This window comes from Geotrypetes seraphini, chromosome 2 (assembly GCF_902459505.1).
Source record: "Geotrypetes seraphini chromosome 2, aGeoSer1.1, whole genome shotgun sequence".
NCBI classification, from domain to species: Eukaryota; Metazoa; Chordata; class Amphibia; order Gymnophiona; family Dermophiidae; genus Geotrypetes; species Geotrypetes seraphini.
The window spans coordinates 152,686,270-152,706,321 of record NC_047085.1 but is presented as its reverse complement, the minus strand read 5'-3'; the positions used below and the strand labels follow the sequence as shown (position 1 = coordinate 152,706,321).

The following is a 20,052-nucleotide window of genomic DNA, read 5'->3' as shown; positions in this document are numbered from 1 at the left end:
ACAGTGATTGCATAGAATAAAGGTCATCTTGATTGGTTGTGAAGTGACCAGAAATATAGGCTCTATACCACCTAAAACACAGTATTTTAAACAAAAATGCAGGTTATATCAGTGCTACCCTAAAACACAGGATTTATAACAGGATTTTCCCTACTTTAGTCACCCTGAGCCACAGGCACCAGAAATATAGGCTCTATACCACCTAAAACACAGTATTTTAAACAAAAATGCAGGAAGAGGAAATAAGATTTAACAGAGGAAAGAGAAGGATTTATTTTTTTGTGCTTTTTTATATTTTTTTTAGTAAGAAACAGGGAGGAGAAGAGAAATTAAGCAGATATAATGCTGAAAACCAGTGAAAAGAGCAGAATATGAAATGCTGAGAAACTTAGCTTTTAGAAGTTCACAGGGCAGCCTTGTTTCAGCAATGTCCCAAAGATAATGCAATTAACCTTAGAAGTAAAACAGAGCCCCTCCCTTCTCCACCTAATCAGACACAATGGCTAAAAACTAGTGAGTCAGAAATATAGGCTCTATACCACCTAAAACACAATATTTTAAACAAAAATGCTGGTTCTATCAGTGCTACCCTAAAACACAGGATTTATAACAGGATTTTCCCTACTTTAGTCACCCTGAGCCACAGGCACCAGAAATATAGGCTCTATACCACCTAAAACACAGTATTTTAAACAAAAATGCAGGTTCTATCAGTGCTACCCTAAAACACAGGATTTATAACAGGATTTTCCCTACTTTAGTCACCCTGAGCCACAGGCACCAGAAATATAGGCTCTATACCACCTAAAACACAGTATTTTAAACTTGAATATGTTCTATGGCCTTAACTAGAAGAAGGCAGACTGCCTTTTAAAGCTAGTTTCATGACCTTCTGTCACACATTAGGAAGAGAGGAATATCATTTGCAGAGAATATGTACATAAAGAACCAAGAAAGTGAATCTAATACACAGAACAGCAGGCTCAGATATCAGCAAATTTTCTATAGCAACTGGGAGGAAGAGATAAGTTAAAGAAAACGGAATACTTAAATATGACAAAGCAGAAGATTAAGATGGTAGCCCTGTTAATGAATGAAATATTGGAGATGTGAAAATGAGAAAATATTCTTGCTCCATCTAGCAGAGCGCATATTCTGTTTGCCAGAATGCCCATGCTGATGGCTGTCTGTACTTTACTAGTCTCTCTCTCTTTTTAAACTTAACCTCACTCATTGTGTAATGATCATCATAGGTTACTGATAACAATGGTAAGAGCAGTAAAGCACTTAACTCTCATTCTATAACTTGGTGACTAAATTTAAATACCATTTGCATTCTTACATTAATGCACTTATGCAGGTAAGTTTACACTTGTGTTTGTAAGCATTATGTGCACACTCAGCGTTATTCTACAAATGACATATAATTTGCTTAGTGTGTAAATGCAAGGAAGTGTTCATAGGAGAATTAGGAGAGAAGCATGAGAGGGGAATGGGCAGGACCAATATTTATGTGCATAACTTAAAGAATACTGTAAGTTACATTCTAAAGTGCCACATTTAGGCATGCGTATTTACACTTTCTATTGACATGGCATAAATACAGTAGGTGTATCTAAATGTAGGCATGTAGATGTCAGCTTATGCTAGTATTCTATAATGGAATCATGGAACCCAAATGCTGTTATAGAATTAGTGCTCAGGGCACTGCGTCTAGGTGCCTAACTTGTGAAGTAATAGAATTGTTTTCTTGGTGTACAATGAAAAATAAGAAAGCCCAAACAATCAAACTTAGTTGCAAAATTTTATTCTGTTCACAAAATTTGTCTGTGTCTCATACTGTAGCATTCTAAAACAAAGTAGAACCTCAGTTATCATGGGACACATCAGAAATAAGAATGGGACATATCAGAAATAAGAAGTATGCATGTGAAGATACAAAAGGAAGAGAAAGAGAGAGCGTTGCCATACTGGGACAGACCGAAAGTCCATCAAGCCCGGTATCCTGTTTCCATTACAGTGGCCAACCCAGGTCACAAGTGCCGGGCAAGATTCTTAGGAATAAGCAGTGGATTTTCTCAAGACATCTCAATAATAGCCTATGGACTTTTGTTTTAGGAAACTATTCAAACCTTTTTTAAACCCTACTAAGCTGTTTTCACCACATTCTCCGGCAATAAATTCCAGAGTTCAATTACATGTTCAGTGAAAAAATATTTTCTCCGGTTTTAAATCTACTACTTATAGCTTCATCACATACCCCCTAGTCCAGGGGTCTCAAAGTCCCTCCTTGAGGGCCGCAATCCAGTTGGGTTTTCAGGATTTCCCCAATGAATATGCAAGAGATCTATGTGCATGCATTGCTTTCAATATATATTCATTGGGGAAATCCTGAAAACCTGACTGGATTGCGGCCCTCAAGGAGGGACTTTGAGATCCCTGCCCTAGTCCTAGTATTTTTGGAAAGAGTAAACAAGCAATTCATATCTACCCTTTCCACTCCACTCAGTATTTTATAGACCTCTATCATATCTCCCCTGAGCCGTCTCTTCCCGAAGCTGAAGATCCCTAGCTGCTTTAGCCTTTCCTCATAGGGAAGTTATCCATTGTCTCTGTACCTTTTCTAATTCCACAATATATTTTTTGAGATGCAGTAACCGGAATTGTACTACTACTGCAGAAATAAGATCATAAAGATGGTCCCAATGACAATGGAGATTTTCAATCTGGTTATTTCAATGGGTTACCAACACAACAATCAGTTTTCAAGGTCTTGACTTGAACCTCTACAGATGAAACAGAATGGATGTACGTCCTCAAGATGGAAGTTTCCCACAAAGAGAAATCCCAATCACAAAAAATAACAGTCCAGAAAAAATTATTGGTTGCAGTATTTCAACAGTATACTGACCAGATGGAGGACGTATATAGGTAGGGCAGCATACAAGTACGTTCAGAACTTTATAAGTTTTGAGCTCTCGGAGAGCAGTTTGGTCCTGGCTCTGCTGGACGATGTCATCGACTTGTATGCCTGACTCAATACTGATTGTCAACAGAAAAAAAACCTGATACGTTTTGCAAGTTCTGATGAGGGTCACTCCACAAAATTAAGCTGAAGAAATACCACAATATTTAAACATTGTTCCTTAGCAATTAAATAATTGGTAGAAGATATGGCTCTGCTGTAAACTAGATTAATTTTGTAAATATTTCTGTTCTGATGCAACAGCTCAGCTTCACTCACTAAATTTAGCTATGCTGGTGTGTAATTTTTTTTTTTTGGGTATATGCAGTGAACCTAACATAGATTTCCAGCTAAGATACATTTTTCTGTCATTCTTTTTAATGTGAGACTGAACTTAAGGAGACACAAAGAAATCCATAAGATTTTAGAAAAAGAATGGTATACAAGCTTCTGCAAAACTGTCAGCAGTTATTGGAAAATGTTAACACATTTCCAAGTATTTCATGAGACTGGAAACTTTGAGATCTCACAGATCATTGCAAAGACAGATTAATCTTGTATGAAGCTTACCTGCAGTGCACGACAAGTGGACCTGCATTGGGTGGGCTTTTAGATTTGACTTGGCGTACGAATCCCAGAAGACCTGTAGCATGGTATGGCACACCGTGATCTGGCCAGCCTGTAAAGTGAAACTGACGTATTTCTCGAATTTCATCTGCACCCCTCTGTCCATTAACAAAGTGTCAGGTGGAGAAAATGGAGAAAAAAAATTTAAAAGAAAGCTTATAGATTACCATAATCATCAAATGCATAATTTTTTTTAAGTTCAAAAGTTTTATTGAATTTAGTAATAAAGTAAATACAGAAAATACACAAATGGTAACCAAGACATGCCAGAGTCTAGTCGCATAGCCAATAATAATAAACACGGGAGAAGCAATGATTCTGACACAATGATTCTGACCGAATGAACCATGTCAATCTTGCGTTACAAAACCAGCACAAAATGTATCAGCAGTATACATGTGAAGATACAAAAGGAAGAGAAAGAGAGAGAGTTCCCAGTGGGCACCATGAAAAGGCATCCTCTATGCCTGATCATATGAAAAATGTAGTAGCATATATCTATACATCATGAATCAATATGTCAATAGTTCAGATGTCAAGGATCTAATTCACAATAGAGTTTGAGATGACTCGTACCTTAAGAAATGTATTGGAAGAATTATGTTTCTCCACTATGACACTTTCGAATTTAGTGGTGAGGCAAACAGTATTCCACCTTAGATAGGTCTTTACAACAATGTAGAATATTTTTAATAGCCGAGAACAATAAAATATTAAGTAAACCTGCATTTTGGTCCGATAATGTGTATGAAAGGCCATGATGTCCAAGAATAATTATCTTGAGACACAAAGGGTCATTTATATGTAATATGGAAGAAATGGTGTTCCAGCCCCTATCCCAATATAGGGAAAGATGATTACAATGGTATATCATGTGAGGGCAACGAGCCTTCAGATTTTTCATAGGACCAGCACAAGCTGGATGAATTCTTAGAGAGTTTAGTGAGTTTCTTTGGAGTCCAGTGAGTTCTGTGCAGAAGAAAATAAATTGACTGAAGAACTGCAGCCGATCTTATAGATTTGCATAATTATCAAAAAAAAAAAAGTAAGAGCAAACAATAAAGGAATTTAAATAGCAATTATAAGAAATGTAGAAAAAATGTTGAAAAAGAACTTGGCATCTCTCCCATACTCCTAGTACTGTCACAAAAACAGCAATAACCAAATAAAAAAAGATTCACAGAATAGATAGTATTTTTACACTTTCAAATTTAAAATGCATTTTAACTCTTTAATCTCTCCACTGTAGTTCCTCTCTCATCTTTCTTCCTGTAAACCGTGCCGAGCTCCGCATTCGTGGAGATGGTGCGGTATATAAACCCAAGGTTTAGTTTAGTTAGTTTAGTTTAGTTTAGAACAGCTTTCCATTCACGCCCTCCCCCCCTTTTTTTAATCAAGCTGCCCTAGAGGTTTTTAGTACGAGCTGGCAAGGTAAGTGCTCTGACACTCATAGGAATTCTACGAGTGTCGGAGCATGTACAGCGCCGGCTCACCCTAAAAAACCCTAGCGCAGCTTGATAAAAGGGGCCTTTAATGCAATTGCTCCAGTAATGTCTGAGCAGGATGACATCACAATAAAGTACAAAAGCAGATTCTGTCAATTAAGGAGCTCAATACTATGGGGTGCATTTACACAATGCAGCACGATAAATTAAGAATGCCACTCTTGTTCAAGCACTGAAAGATCTGATACACATATAGCAGGACACCAAAATGGGCCTTTCATTGAATAAAATGAGGAACATTCTGGGCCCTTGATCAAGAAGAGTCTTTCCCTCATATGATGCAATAAGGGAGATGGGGAGGAAGTACTTTCTAGTCAATTCTAGGAGGGAGGGATTCCCCTTTAGCTTCTGAAGGGCGCTAGAAGCAGTACAGTAAGAAGGGCTAGAGGCACTTTCCTTTTAGCCTTCTGCCCAGGACTCTGGTGAACAGAGAGGAGAGGCTGTTGGGGACCATAATGGGTTGAGGCAGAGACTGAACAAGTGCTTCTGGGATAGCTAACTAAGATACTGTCATGCCAATTTGGCTTGAATAAAAGCAACCTGCTTGAACCAAAATGAAGAAAGGAAATCTGCAGGAATATGAATGGAAGAGGCCAGGAGACAAATGTCCAAAGTCCAACGGGAAAGTAGCTGGCTTAGGCTGATTTTTGCCTACAATATGAATAAAACAGTTACTTTTAGAAAACTCAGTATGGGAGTGTATTCCCTGAACCAACTAAAGCGGTATTTTTGGAGCTTGGAATGATTTTAGATTTGGTTTTTCAGAGAAAATGACCTAGCAGATTCCTTATTTTTATTCAGTTTTACAAGACAAATTATTACTGCTGAGGGTAAAGGAGAGGGATTTATTTTCTACAAATATCCCAAGGCACAATGGGGATAATTGCTTAACTAGTATGGTTTTAAATGTGACGTGCACCAATATCTCCCAGAAGCTTCGTTCAGAGTTAATTTCAGGGCAAAACTTCTAGATAAGGTGCATACAAAATTATGTACAAAAATGAAGCTAACTTTCTTCTGTGCTCAAAGCCTAGTGCCCGTTACTGAATTGGCCCTTCAATATGCTAAAATATTGAGGGTAATTTTCAGGGTTTAAGTTTCAAGTTTATTGTATATTTGATTAATCTCTTACTCAAATTTATAAGCGATGCACATATCATTAAAATTGTATACAATTAAAAGGGCATCAACACAGACAGATTAAACAGATTAGTCATGCATAACATGATAAGGACTAACAGTACGAATATGTTAAAACGAAAGGAAAGGATGGGTAAGAAATACATATCGCTGATAGAAAAGAGAACAGTCATGGTAAAAAACAATAGGGAGGGAATAAACAATGAACCTTAAAGGAAGTGGAGGTTGGGCCAGGGCTGGAAGTGAATATATTTTGTACATACACAATACTTCATTTGTGGATAGAAAGGAAGCTGGTATATACAGTATATGCGACCCCCCCCCCCTGAAAAATGCCTCTGCTGTAAAAGCAGTGGAGGAGGATTCTTTAGGTGGTCACTGAATCTTTACTAAGGCCAGAGGAGATCTATGGGTGGAGTTGGAGGCCCTTTTCCCAGGAAGGAGGGGGAGGTTATAAAAGAGAAGGAAGGGATATGATCCTGGCCTTTTGGTTATTCCACAGCCCTGAGACTGAGGGGGACTCCTGAAGAAGTTTGGGAGGGAACTGACAAGACTGTGTAAATAGTGGAGACTAAAGAGAATTGGAATTGACAGGGGAAAATCTGTTGATAGAACCAGATTGTCTGCCATTTCTGAAAAAGCTGTAAATAATGGGCTCTAAAGTGAACTGGAAGTGACAGGGGGAAATTTATTGATGGAACCAGAATGTCTGCCTTTCACTGAGAGAGTATAAATAGTTTAAAGACTGTTCCTGAATTAACTTCAAATAAAATTCCAGTTTTGTTTTACTCACACCTTGGGCCGAGCTGTCTTTTTTTATCAGAAGGAGAATGATGAGTTCGAGTGGGGTGAGTGAAACCCCGGAGTTGCCCATCCTCTGGCTTACTGGATTTATCCTGCCCTGGCCTAAGCCCAAGCTCAAGTGTGGACTGTAAGTCCATGAATGGCTGTAACCATCAATATACATACAAATGCTTTCTTCTTTTTGTGAGTCCTGGCGCCCTCCCCCCCTGAACCTAACAAGCTGGCTGGAGCCTGGTGTCATGTGGCGTGGTTGCGGGCAGGGTGAGACCAGGGCTACATATATATACCTGGAAAATTTGTGTCCCTGACAATTGGTCTAATGACAGTTCACGTAATGAACAATTGGTCTAAAATACATAGTGGCACTGTGGCGAAAGGCTGAAAGAGCACATGAGACACCTTAAGCTATGCAACACAGAAAAATCAGCTATAGCCCTCCATACCAAAGAAATTGGTTATACGATTAGATTTGAGAATACAAAAGTCTTGGAGAGAGAGAAGACCAAGTGGTGACCGAGAAGAACCAAAGAGGCAATGAGGATAGCAAGACACCCCAATAACTTCAATGGAGATAAAGGGCTCATCTAAAAGAAATCTAGCACAAAAAGAACTGGGGCTAAGGAGAAATGTCTTCTTCCTCCCTCTTAAAGTTTCCAGCCTTTTCCTGCCAGAATTTAAAAATTGTGCCAAAGAACTTTTCCACCAGAATTTAAATTTCCCTCCAGAATTCAAATTTGTAACCAACAAACTTTCCCACCAAAATTCAAATTTAAGACCAACAGACTTTACCGTCATAATTCAAATTCAGGACCAAAGGACTTTTCAGCCTCAAACACCTCAAGCCCCAGCTAATCAGATTGGAGGACCTACTATATATAGAAACAAACTGCAGACCTCACAATACACCCTGAAGAAAGCCACAGCATGATCCTCAATCTTTAGGAAAGCAATACCTGTTCACCTAACTCCCCCGCCCACGACCGAAAGATTACAAAGAAATGTGTTGCATTAGAATAAAAACTTGTATTGTAAAATCTTGCACTGTAACTATGACAAATTTAACCTGTAAACTGTATATTATGTATGTTAACCTGTAACCTGTCCAGAGCTTTCTGGGGAGGACAGGATAGAAAACAAATTAAATAAATAAATGGCTAAAATGTCAGTTCTATCTACCCAGACACGGCGAGACCTGGACAACTGCAACAATCAAGAGAACAAATGGGTCAGTTGGTTTAAAAGATAATTGGTCTAAAGGCTCAATTGATCTAAACAAAAGAGACAGAATACTGATGCAAAAATTAATATACATTTGTAAGAAAAACCTATGGCAAGATAAAGGGCTCAGATCTTTCTGATTATCAGAAATTAAAGATTAGCACACATACTTTATGGAAGAAGCTAATTTGATAAACATATATATGAGTGAAGACAGATAATACGAGAAAATTATAAAGCATGAAAGTCTGTCAATGTTGTTCTAAAAGTAACAGTTATTCAGTCCAGCGTCCGTGACAGGAGAGGCTCACGCCAGTCTTGTTTGATATTTTGTTTGCTCTATTCAATGCTCTATGTATTGATCACCTTGGACCCCTGAGGAAGAAGTGTTTTTTGAAACACGGACTGTGTTGGGTCCGGTATACATGGAAACAAAAACCAGTTTTTGGATACATTCATTTTATGTATGCTGTTTATATATGTTTTTATGACTTTTATTGAATAAATTCCTACACCTTGTACATTTTCCTCCAAAAATATGCTGTCACATTGTAGTTTGTATTATTGTCCAACTCAACTGATAAGAAATCCATCTACAGAATTTTTGTTCTACTTAATTGACTGCTGAAAACAAATTTTTACTATAGGTAGCTTTTTCAAGTATAGTGGTAATACTTGGCCCAATACTCAGTGCTGTTTAGCTGGCCAGGAATGGCTCCAAGCTAGTTACCAGATATAGCTGATCACCAGATATAGCGCCAACATTGAATTTCAACACCAACAATCTTCCCTGGTCTGAATATCGGGGCATAGTGCTTGTTCCTATCCCTAAATATCCAAATTTACAGAGAAATAAGATAATTAATTATAAGCCAATAGCTTTCATTCCACTATTAACTAAAGTTATAGAGGTTATTTTAGCTTATCAACTAACAGAATATTTAGATAAACAGAATATTCTTCATATTACATGGTCAGGATTTTGAAGTGGCTATAGTAAATGAAAATATTAGATGGAAAATAATTTTGAGTGAAAGGTTATTGTTGATTCAATTGAATATGTCAAGGGCTTTTGATCTGGTAGACCATGGTGTACTATTGAGCTTGCTTGACTATTATGGAACAGGAAGGACAGTCTATGAGTGGTTTCAGAGTTTTCTGGTAAATCGACTGTATCATGTGAAAATGTCTACAGATATATCTGTGTCCTGGAGTCCTAAATGTAGTATGTCTGAGGACTTACTTATTTCACCAATTCTTTTCAACATACGTATGGCACCTTTAGAGGTTACCATCCATTTTATATCTGTATGTTATTGAGAGCCATTTTTGATATGACGTCTAAATCTGAGTTTAAATGTTTTGTGGAAGATGCACAAAATTCCAGTTCCAACATGCCCATTTTTAAACCTGCACACGGTCCATCTTATTTTTTTTTCCCAAAAATGAATGTTTGTGTTCTTTGCATTTGCCTTTTTCAACCATTTATAAAAAGATGTCCAAATGAAAAATGCACAGAACAAGCCACTGGGATGTAGACTGGCCACACAGACAGAGCAGTGAGGCACCTTAGACGGCACTGTAGTGAACTTAATATAAAGGTCCCAGGTACACATCTCACCATAACTCTCTTATGGTGCATGGTGAGCCTTCCAAATCCCACCCAAAACCTACTGTACACCAAACCAATAGCCTGTATGCTGCAGATATCGCCTATATGCATGTATAATAGGATTTGGATGGATTTTGGAAGGCTCATATATTCCACCATAAGTGTAGTACTTAGAGTGGGATATGGGCTCGAGTCCTCATCTCTTTGGTTAATTACACTGCCCACTAGGCTACTCTACTAGAACTGGCCATAACATCTGAAGCTTACAGGCTGGTATGTACTGTTTCATTTACATCTTTGGGGGGTGGGATTGGGTCAGTGCGTATTAAGGGAGTGTGGAAGGGTCTTGTTTATATCCCTCCAGTGGTTACCTAGTCAGTTTGGGCACCTTTTTGGCATTTATTTATTATTAAAACAAGTCTTGTCCCAAACATTCAAATTGTACCCTGGACGTATTCTTAAAGTTTGATTATGGCAGAAAAACATCCAAGTCATAAGCCTGCCTTGGACTTGCCCAAACCATGCTGTTAACATGCCCCCTTGAGATTTAGATGAACTACTGATTAACAGAATAGATATCCTTCTAAAATATAGGTTTCAAAAATAGCAAATTGGAAGGATTTGGCATGAAAAACTTCCATCCGCCCTCTTATGCCACTTTTTTTGGACGTTTTTCTTCTTTGAAAATGAAACCCATTATGATTTATATTCCATTAAGTGATGATCTTCAGGGAATTGTTCCTAAAATCATACAAGGTCTTAATATTCTTGAAAAATGGGCAACAGCCTTCAAAGTAAAATTAAATAGGGAGAAAACCAATTTTGGGTATTGAGCAGTCCATTTAATTTATTTTCTGTTAAGGAATTGTTTATTGTTTATTTGAAGTTTTATACTGTTAACTAATGACTATGAAGTCAATTTAGAGTGGTTTAGATGAGCAGCTTTGATGGACATATGAACATTAACTTCAGTAATGATGGTACAATACATGAGTTACAATATATGAACTATAGACAAGGAGTAACTCTGCATTGCTGGAGTTATGACAAAAAAGCTTAGTAATGGTGTTACATACAGAATTAGATTGTTTCTGAAATGTCCATTATACATATACACATTCAAATCATTTACCTTAGTCTATCCTTTGATTGACTCAACATTTAAGAATACAAAAACCCTATATCCAATCATTATACTTATCTATATTATTAACCTCTATAAATATACCGTATTTTTCGCTCCATAAGATGCACCTTACTATAAGATGCACCCTAGATTTAGAGGAGGAAAACCCAAGAAAAAAATATTCTGAACCAAACTGTGCCTCTGAACCCAGCCCCCTAGAAAAATAGACAAATATACTGCAGCAGACAGATTTTGATCACTAAATTGAAATCCTACCTTTGTTGTCTGGTGATTTCTGGTTGCACTAGATACAGTACTCCCCCAAAATTCGCAGGGGTTACATTCACAGAGTGACCGCGAATAACAGAAGAGTATTGTAATCGGCACTTCCCCGCCTCCTCCTCCTCTCTTGCTCCGGCCCGAGCTGCACCACTGGGCAGAGTAGAAGGAAAGCCCGAGAAACTATCATATACTGGGAGCATCACTAGAGATGAGCGCACAGCCCTGGGGGGTAGGGAGCGAAGAAGATCAGCACTGAGTGCCAAATAGCACCAGATTCACCCTGCTTCGCAATTTTCCAACCCTTGGTGCAAAATGACACCCTGCCCTGACCTGCCACTGGAAACAGACTCTGGATGCAACACTTTGGACATCTGAAGTTGCTCAATTCATGTTGAGCCTTTCCAGCTTCTAAAGCTTTTTCAAACAGGCAGGATCGGTGTTATATATCCTGGGGCCCAGGGCAGAATTTTTTGAAAGGAACTCCAAAGCCTGCCAACAGACTGTGCCTTTTTCACCTCAGATCGGATAGGCTTAGATCCCCTGCAGCAAGGAAACCAAGGCAACTGTCCTGTTTACACACCCTTAACACTGACCCTAAAGACCTGTCTCTGAAATTAATATTCCTCTCAGTTTAATAATGTCTTTTCATTAGTATCTTCTTGTCCCATTATTTTTAGTTCAATCTTTCATTGCCGCGCCGATTCCTCCTCCCTGGTCCGCCGCTCGCCCACTGCTGCCGCAACTCCTTGAAGGGAAGGGCCGGCGGCGTGCAATCGGGCCTACAAGTCTTGCCACAACGTCAATTTTGACGTTGGAGATAAGGTCCGGACCTTCTCTCTGACGTCAGAATTGACGTTGTGGCAAGACTTGTAGGCCCGATTGCATGCCACCAGTTCTTCTCTTCCTTTCCTGTGGCGGTGAGTGGGTAAGAGGACAGCGAGCAGCACCGGTGGGGGCTTTCCTGCAGCGGCGAGCTGGTAATAGGGCAATGAGCAGCATCGGGGGTGGGGGTGGGGTGGATGGAGGTGTATTCCTTCCATAAGACGCACCCCCTTTTTGGGCTATATTCACCCCCTTAGATTAGTCCAATATTAATTAAAGTATTCTGAGAAAATAAGGTCTTCATTCCTTTCTTGAACTTTTTGGTGTCTTTTTCTAGTTTTAATTCATTTGGTAGGGAGTTCCACCACATTGGAGCCATCACTGAGAATATTCTTTTCTTGACACTTTTGTATTTAATGTCTTTGAACAATGGTATTTCCAATTAGTATTTTTGACTTGCGCATAGTCTGGTTGCTTAGTAACGCAGTTCTGAAAGATGAATGACTGTGTGTCAACAACATGATCTTCAACTTCACCCTACTTTCAATTACAAATTGGTATTATTGTATGCACTCAAATATTAACTGAGATTTGTAGACCAAGAAATAGCCCAAATATGGGGGGTCTTGGTTTATATTTGAGTCTGCACCCACCTGCTCCCCCCAAGCCTGCTGTAAGCCCTGGTGGTCCAGCGAGACAGGAGGGATCCCTCCTGCTTCCTGTCCCAGCTGACTCTGAAACATCCCACCTTCCAGACCCATAGAAAGCTTACCTTGAAAGCCCTGGTAGTCCAGTGGTCAACTGGGGCAGGAGTAATCTTCCTACACTCCAGCCCTGTACAGAGCTGCTATCAAAAATGCTATCAAAAATGGTCTCACAAGGCTTCTGCGGGAACTTGTGGCAGTCATTTTAGATAGTGGCTTAAAGAACTTTAAATAAATAACTCTCAAATATAATTTTTGTTGGGTTTGCAATTTTATAATTTCAATTATAATGTGCTGTGAAAAACATTTGCTCCATTTAGTGTGCCAGAGCTGAAAAAGTCTGAGAGACACTGTACTAGCATTTCTCCTTCTCCCCTCCAAAACTTCAGCATGTCTCCCTCCCTCCATCCTAATTATCCATCATATTTTTTTCTCTTCTCTCCCATGGTCCAGTATAACGCCTCCTTTCCCCATCTCCTAAAATGACCCAGCATTGTTTTATTCTCTCCTCCCTCAATAATCAAGTATAACTCTCTAAAGTTAAAAGGGGATAGATTCCGTACAAATGTAAGGAAGTTCTTCTTCACCCAGAGAGTGGTGGAAAGCTGGAATGCTCTTCCTGAGGCTGTTATAGGGGAAAACACCCTCCAGGGATTCAAAACAAAGTTAGACAAGTTCCTGCTAAACCAGAACGTTTGCAGGTAGGGCTAGTCTCAGTTAGGGCACTGGTCTTTGAACTAGGGGCCGCCGCGTGAGCGGATTGCTGGGCATGATGGATCGCTGGTCTGACCCAGCACCAGCAATTCTTATGTTCTCTTCACCCTCCCCCAATGGTCCAGTATGGTATTAGTATTTTAGTAAATGATCTCCCAATAGAGAACTTTTCTAAAATACATGAAGGAAAGCACACAGACATGGCAGCATATGCTGCAAGAAAATCTATTTCACAAATTATGAACGTGAAAAACATCAGTGAAGAAATGCGTCAACTTACTCATTCAAATGCCGAAACTTACACTACTAGTAAAATGGTATTTCAGAACTTACATGTCTGCCATTTTGAAAATCTGTGTGTGTGAATACTCCTAACTAATTACAGAGGCTATAATCTTTATTTATTTCAATATGGAGGGGGAAAACAATGGGGAATTAAAGAGGACACCTTCCCCTTAATCCCTCTTGTAAAAAGCTGACTGAAATGAGCACTTTTAAGAAACCTATATGTGCCAGGGGACAGTTGTAATTCTAATGTTCATTTATTAGGACATACTTACATTCCCTTTCTGAAAGAGAAACACACATGTATATTTTGGTCTTGTCCCCTTGTAGTCTATGCACTACAAATTTACATGTATAAACATCTGCATATATTATGAATAGGGCCTCTAAAATAAGGGCCATAAATTAATATCGTTGCTTATATTCCACCTGTTCAATCACAGAAAAGTACAGAGTGGAGGAAAAACTAAATTCAAGTATGGAAGGTATTTCCCTATCTGGAGGGTTTAGAATTTGAGTTTTTGTAACTGAGGCACCTGGTGACTTAAAACAAGGCACAGAAATCAGTTTTTAACTGGTTAAAATATTGTAAATACTACCACTAATCATTTCTATAGTGCTACTAGACATACACAGCGCTATACATCAAAATCACAGAAGAGAGAGTCCCTTCTCAAAGAGCTTATCATCTAGTCAAGACAAACTGGACAAGAAGGTGCATCAATAAAATGTGCTTGGAGAGGGGGGGGGGGTGGAATTACAGAGGGAATGATAAGCCAGATATTGGTGCTTAGAAGGTGGGTTGGAGTTTGGAATTGAAAGCATCTTCAAAGAAGTGGGCTTTCGAGTCTGCATTTCAATACTGCCAAAGACGGAGCGTGACTATTGAGTCAGGCAGTTTGTTCCAGGCATAAGGTGCAGCAAGGTAGAAGGGATGGAGTCTGGAGTTGGCTGTAGAGGAGAAGGATACAGATAAAAGAGACTTATCCAATGAGTGGAGTGTCTGCAGCTGGGGAGGGCAGGGGGGTTGAGTGTGGGAAGAGATGAGAGAGGAGAGTTACTGAGGAGCTGCAGAATGAATACACTTGTAGGTCAGTAAGCAATACTGTAAATATTTTAAAGTAATATTGTAAATATTTAAAACTACTGTTCTGTATTATAGGGTTGATATTCATAGCAATTTAACTAGTCATAAAAGGCTCCTGGTTGGTTACATTGCTTGTTTGGGGCTATCTATTGATGTTCAGCAGCACTAATTGTTTATCACCAAAGACTGCTAAAGTGATAGCCAGTTATTTTGTGGGTGGTGTGGGGGTAGAATCCCCAATTATGCAGTTAGGTGAAGATATTCAACATTTAATTATCTTACCCCCCCATTTTAGAAAACTGTAGTGCGTTTTATAATGCCGGCCTCGGCAGTAACAGCTCTGACGGTCTTAGAATTCCTAAGAGCATCGGAGCTGTTACTGCCGTGGCCGGCGCTACAAAACGCACTATGTTTTTGTAAAAGGTCGGGGGGTTAGTTAAGCAGTTAAATAGGACTGCATAAAACATAGGGGTCCTTTGATCAAGCTGCGCTAGCGGGGTTAGCGCGTCAGACATTTCATCACGCGCTAACCCCCGCGGCCGGCTAAAAAACTAACGCCTGCTCAATGCAGGCATTAGCGGCTAGCGCGGCAGGCGGTTTAACGCGCAGTATTATGTGCGTTAAACCCCTACTGCAGCTTGATAAAAGGACCCCAAAGTCTTTATTCAGTGTCACTTAAGACTTTTAAATGCTGAATATCACACTTAATTGCATAAGAGCAGGCCACATAAATCTAGATATTTAATGAAAGTGCCCGATATGGGCCAGCACTGAATATCTGGGAATAATGCTGCCGACTGAGTATCTACCCCATGTTTGTTTGTTTTTTATATCTAATACATATTTTTAATGTATAAAAATATGGCTCTGTAAAACAGTTGGCTAAGTCAAGGACTTATGATATTTTAATTACAAAATGAAGGAACATTAAAGTACAGTCAAACTCATAGGTTGATAAAATGAGCAGGAATAAGAGTATCCATAGAGAATAGTTTCTCTTAGAAGAAAACAATGCAATAAAAAAATTAATAATTTAACAAATCCTCCCTGTGGAAACATACTAAAGATTAAACATACAAATTAATTGGGAAGATTCTAATGATGTGCTATTTCTAAACAACCTGTTCCTGGCTCGGTACCAAAGGACTCCAGTCAGACAGATAATTAAAAGTAGAGAGAAGTCAAACTCACACTCCAGCACAATGTACTGAGACACCGGATAGAAGGCTGAAAATTGGTGCAGCTTGTGTAAACACTGAAATCAAGGGGACTCAGAGCTGTACACTTCAGTGACTTCAACGATCAAAATGAAGTCAAATCCAAAAACAAATAGAAAAGCAATCCATCTTTATTTGACACCCTACAGAATGAGAGGATCAGAGGGTTTGATTAAGATGGATTGCTCTTATATTTGTTTTCACATTCTAGAGCCATCAATGTGTGCTGCCCTGATCTCTCTTCCCGTCAAAGCTGCAGCTTTCACCTTCTTGCCCCAACGTTGCACTCTAAAGGGAAATCCAAAATCCAGTGGCACATAATAATAATAATAATAATAACTTTATTCTTATATACCGCCAACAATCTTGCGACTTCTAGGCAGTTTACAATGAGGTGAAACTGTACAGACAGCGAATTACAGAGTATAACAGTGAACATCTGATATTAACAACATTAATAATAACAACAGTTTATATACTGCCGGACCGGGAAGTTCCGTGCTATTTACAATGAGTTAGAAAAGTTTCATAAATTGATTGGAACATTCATAGTTTAGAGATTAGAGGTTAACAGTTTGCAAGATCAGATATGGGTGGAATTACGAAGGGGGCTATTGTCCTTATTCGTTACCTATGTAATTCAAGAACAGGTATGTTTTTAGGTGTTTCCTAAATTCGCTATAGTTGTTTGAGTGTGTGATTAGTTTTCCTAGGTCTTTGCCCCATAAGGCTGCTTGGTACGATAGAAGTTGTTGATGATGTCTCTTATATCTGCATCCTCTAGCCGGTGGGGAAACGAATTTCAGGTGTGTGCTTCTCTCATGTCTGTTAGTTGGGAATGAGAAGAGGTCTATTATATATTTAGGGGCTAGACCTGATAATACCTTAAAGCAGAGACATCCTAGCTTGAACTTCGTGCGAGCCTCCATTGGCAGCCAGTGCAGGAGTCGGTAGGAAGGGGTTATGTGATCGGACTTCTTCAACCCGAAGATCAACCTGACTGCTGCATTTTGTATAAGTTGTAGTCTCTGCATTTGCTTCCAAGAGATTGCCAGATGGGTAATGTTGCAATCAAGGTGGCTTAGTATTAGGGATTGTACCAGAATTCTGAATGCTGAGGTGTCGAAGTATGCTCTAATGGACCTAAGTTTCCAGAGAGTAAAATATCCTTTTCTGACTAGGGAGTCTACATGGTCTTTCATAGTTAGACCTTGGTCCAGTATTACCCCCAGAACCTTCATTGTTGGTTGAATAGGGTAATTGAGTTTGTTAATGCGTAGTGATTTTGTCGTTATATGTGGGTGTGGCGAGGCTATAAAGAATTTAGTTTTATCTGAATTGAGCTTGAGTTTGAATTCTGTGGTCCATTGTTCCATCAGGTTTAGCGCTTCTGTTGCTGTGGGGGTGATTTCGGAGGGAGACGTAGTAAACGGGATAATGATTGTAAAGTCATCCGCGTAACTGAATACTTTTATACCTCACTGGGCCAGCTGCATGCCTAGTGATGATATATAGACGTTGAAGAGTAGAGGGGATAATGGGGACCCCTGTGGAACGCCTGATGGGTTTCTCCATGTTTTAGAGAGGTTGCAGTTGAAGTGTACCTGATAGGTGCGGGCCGTAAGGAATCCTCGGAACCAGTCAAGTACCTCACCTCCAATGCCGATTGCGTCTAAACATTGTAGTAATTTTTTGTGGTCCACCAAGTCGAAGGCTGAGCTCATGTCAAATTGCATGATTAAGGCGTTATGGCCCTTGGTGAATAGGTTGCGTAAGTGTTCTAGGATCGCTGCTATCACCGTCTCAGTGCTAAACAGAGGTCTGAAGCCGGACTGGGTTTCGTGTAGTAGAGAAAACTGATCAAGGTAGTCCATCAATTGGATATGTACTAAACCTTCCATTATTTTTAGTACATACCCAATTGATGGACTACCTTGATCAGTTTTCTCTACTACACGAAACCCAGTCCGGCTTCAGACCTCTGTTTAGCACTGAGACGGTGATAGCAGCGATCCTAGAACACTTACGCAACCTATTCACCAAGGGCCATAACGCCTTAATCATGCAATTTGACATGAGCTCGGCCTTCGACTTGGTGGACCACAAAAAATTACTACAAGGGGACTGCGAAGTGAACATATAAATTCATATTTACAGACATTAAAAACATTAACATATCAGGAGAAGAAAATTCAAAGTATGAGCTCGGAGCTTGGCAGCTATCTGTGAAGTCAGCATTCTGGGGCACTATATTTGCTGCCTTCTACAGTGTCTAGCACTGCTTTGGGAATGGTAGATGCTTGAGTTAGATGGGGAAATTCCCATATGATTTCAAGACAACTGGAGTGTTCAAGAAGACCTTCTACACATATGGGGACAATTCTATAACAAGTTTCAAGTTTATTAATATTTTGATATACTGACCATCACAAATATCTGGTCAGTTTACAATAATAAAAAGTAAAAAAAATATTTAAAATATTAAAATTATTTATATAAAAAAAAGTCTAAATAAAAATAGGGGGGGGTTAAGATCAAAACATAGACTTGATTACAGTGGGTATGGGACAAAAGGAAAGAAAGGGGAAGGAAAAGTTTTAAAAAAATATATGGTATAAATAAAAATAAAAAGAAGGGAGGAAGGGAAGGATAAAACAAGAGAAAAAAAATGGGGTATCACTTCCTGAAAGCGTTTTTATTTTCCCGTTTTTATTTGGGAACTCAGGTGCTTCCATTTAGACGTCCAGAGGGTGTGTGTAGTAGGAGCCTATTCTATAAATGAAAGTAGGTGCCTCCTTTTCTTTATAGAACACTAGTATAATTGGATATTAATGCACCTAACAATTAGGCGCTTATACTTATGGCAGCCATAGGTGATGTTAAAGTGCTAGCACTTAAGTGTGGCAAGAACATGTGTAATATACAATATTTATGCATGGAAGCGGGAGCCCCAACTATGTCCCGTCTATGATCTGTCCCTGTGTATATCTTCTTTAACATATGTTCTATGTAAATTAAGTCGGTATTTGCAGAATAGCACTTAGGCACCTTGCTAGTGTTTATGCACACAGCTGCATATTTAAGTGCTTAAATGCCAGTATTCTAAACATTTATGTGCCTAATGCACATGTAAATGTGAACTTTTAGGCTATAGATTTGTCCCATACATACCAGTAATTATTAGTATACTGTAGATTTCCCTTTCTGAGAAGAGAAACTCACACTTACATTTCTGTAGTTGTGGATAGAGCCAAGAACCTCAGACTGAGTTGGCTCTCAGGAGAGAGATGATACAAAAGAAATGACTTCATCCAATTAGGCAATGCCAGGAATGGATGAAAACCAAATAAAATAATGAAAGTATGATTCTTGATGTTAACAGAATCAATAGTTTCCTTGGTACACAAAATATGAATAATATTGGGAATGGAATTTTTGCATCCCAGCATTAACCTAAATCTAATGGTTTTCAATCTAGTCTTCAGTGACCACCTGACCTGTCAGGTTTTTTGATAAAATACATCCAACAATCCACCCAGCACTAAATACAGTCATACATAGAAATAATGTTCAAAAATGGAGAAAAGACCTTGGTGTCTAATAGGGGTGCCAAAACAATTTCCCATTTAGACAAACCTATCTCAATATTCTGACTTTGAGACAGGCAGACACATCCTTGGTCAAAAAACTCCAAGATAAGTGGAAAAATATATTTCTTATTGAAATTATTATATGAGTATATCAAAGTAACATCACACTTATCTGAAAAAGTAGTTTTTGTAGTACTGGGCTGAAGAAGCAGGAAGAACCCACACTGTGGAGCAAAGTGCAAAGTGGCTATTCAGTCTCTACCGCTTGCACACTATCACCACAATTTCCAACAAGGCTCCATGTTTCATAAAAAGCTTCATCAGGTAATTGAGCAAATTCTTCATCAGCGAATT

General features: G+C 39.0%; 1 protein-coding gene across 17 annotated transcripts in view; it reads right to left on the bottom strand.

Annotated features, from left to right (window-relative positions):
* PTPRM (protein tyrosine phosphatase receptor type M) overlaps window positions 1-20,052 on the bottom strand; it is a 1,237,515-nt gene that overhangs the window by 73,928 nt on the left and 1,143,535 nt on the right. For all 17 annotated transcript variants that reach the window (XM_033934018.1, XM_033934031.1, XM_033934023.1 and 14 more), the window contains one exon: window positions 3,536-3,690. In XM_033934018.1, coding sequence (XP_033789909.1) covers window positions 3,536-3,690 — 155 coding nt within the window. The remainder of the gene's footprint in view (window positions 1-3,535; window positions 3,691-20,052) is intronic.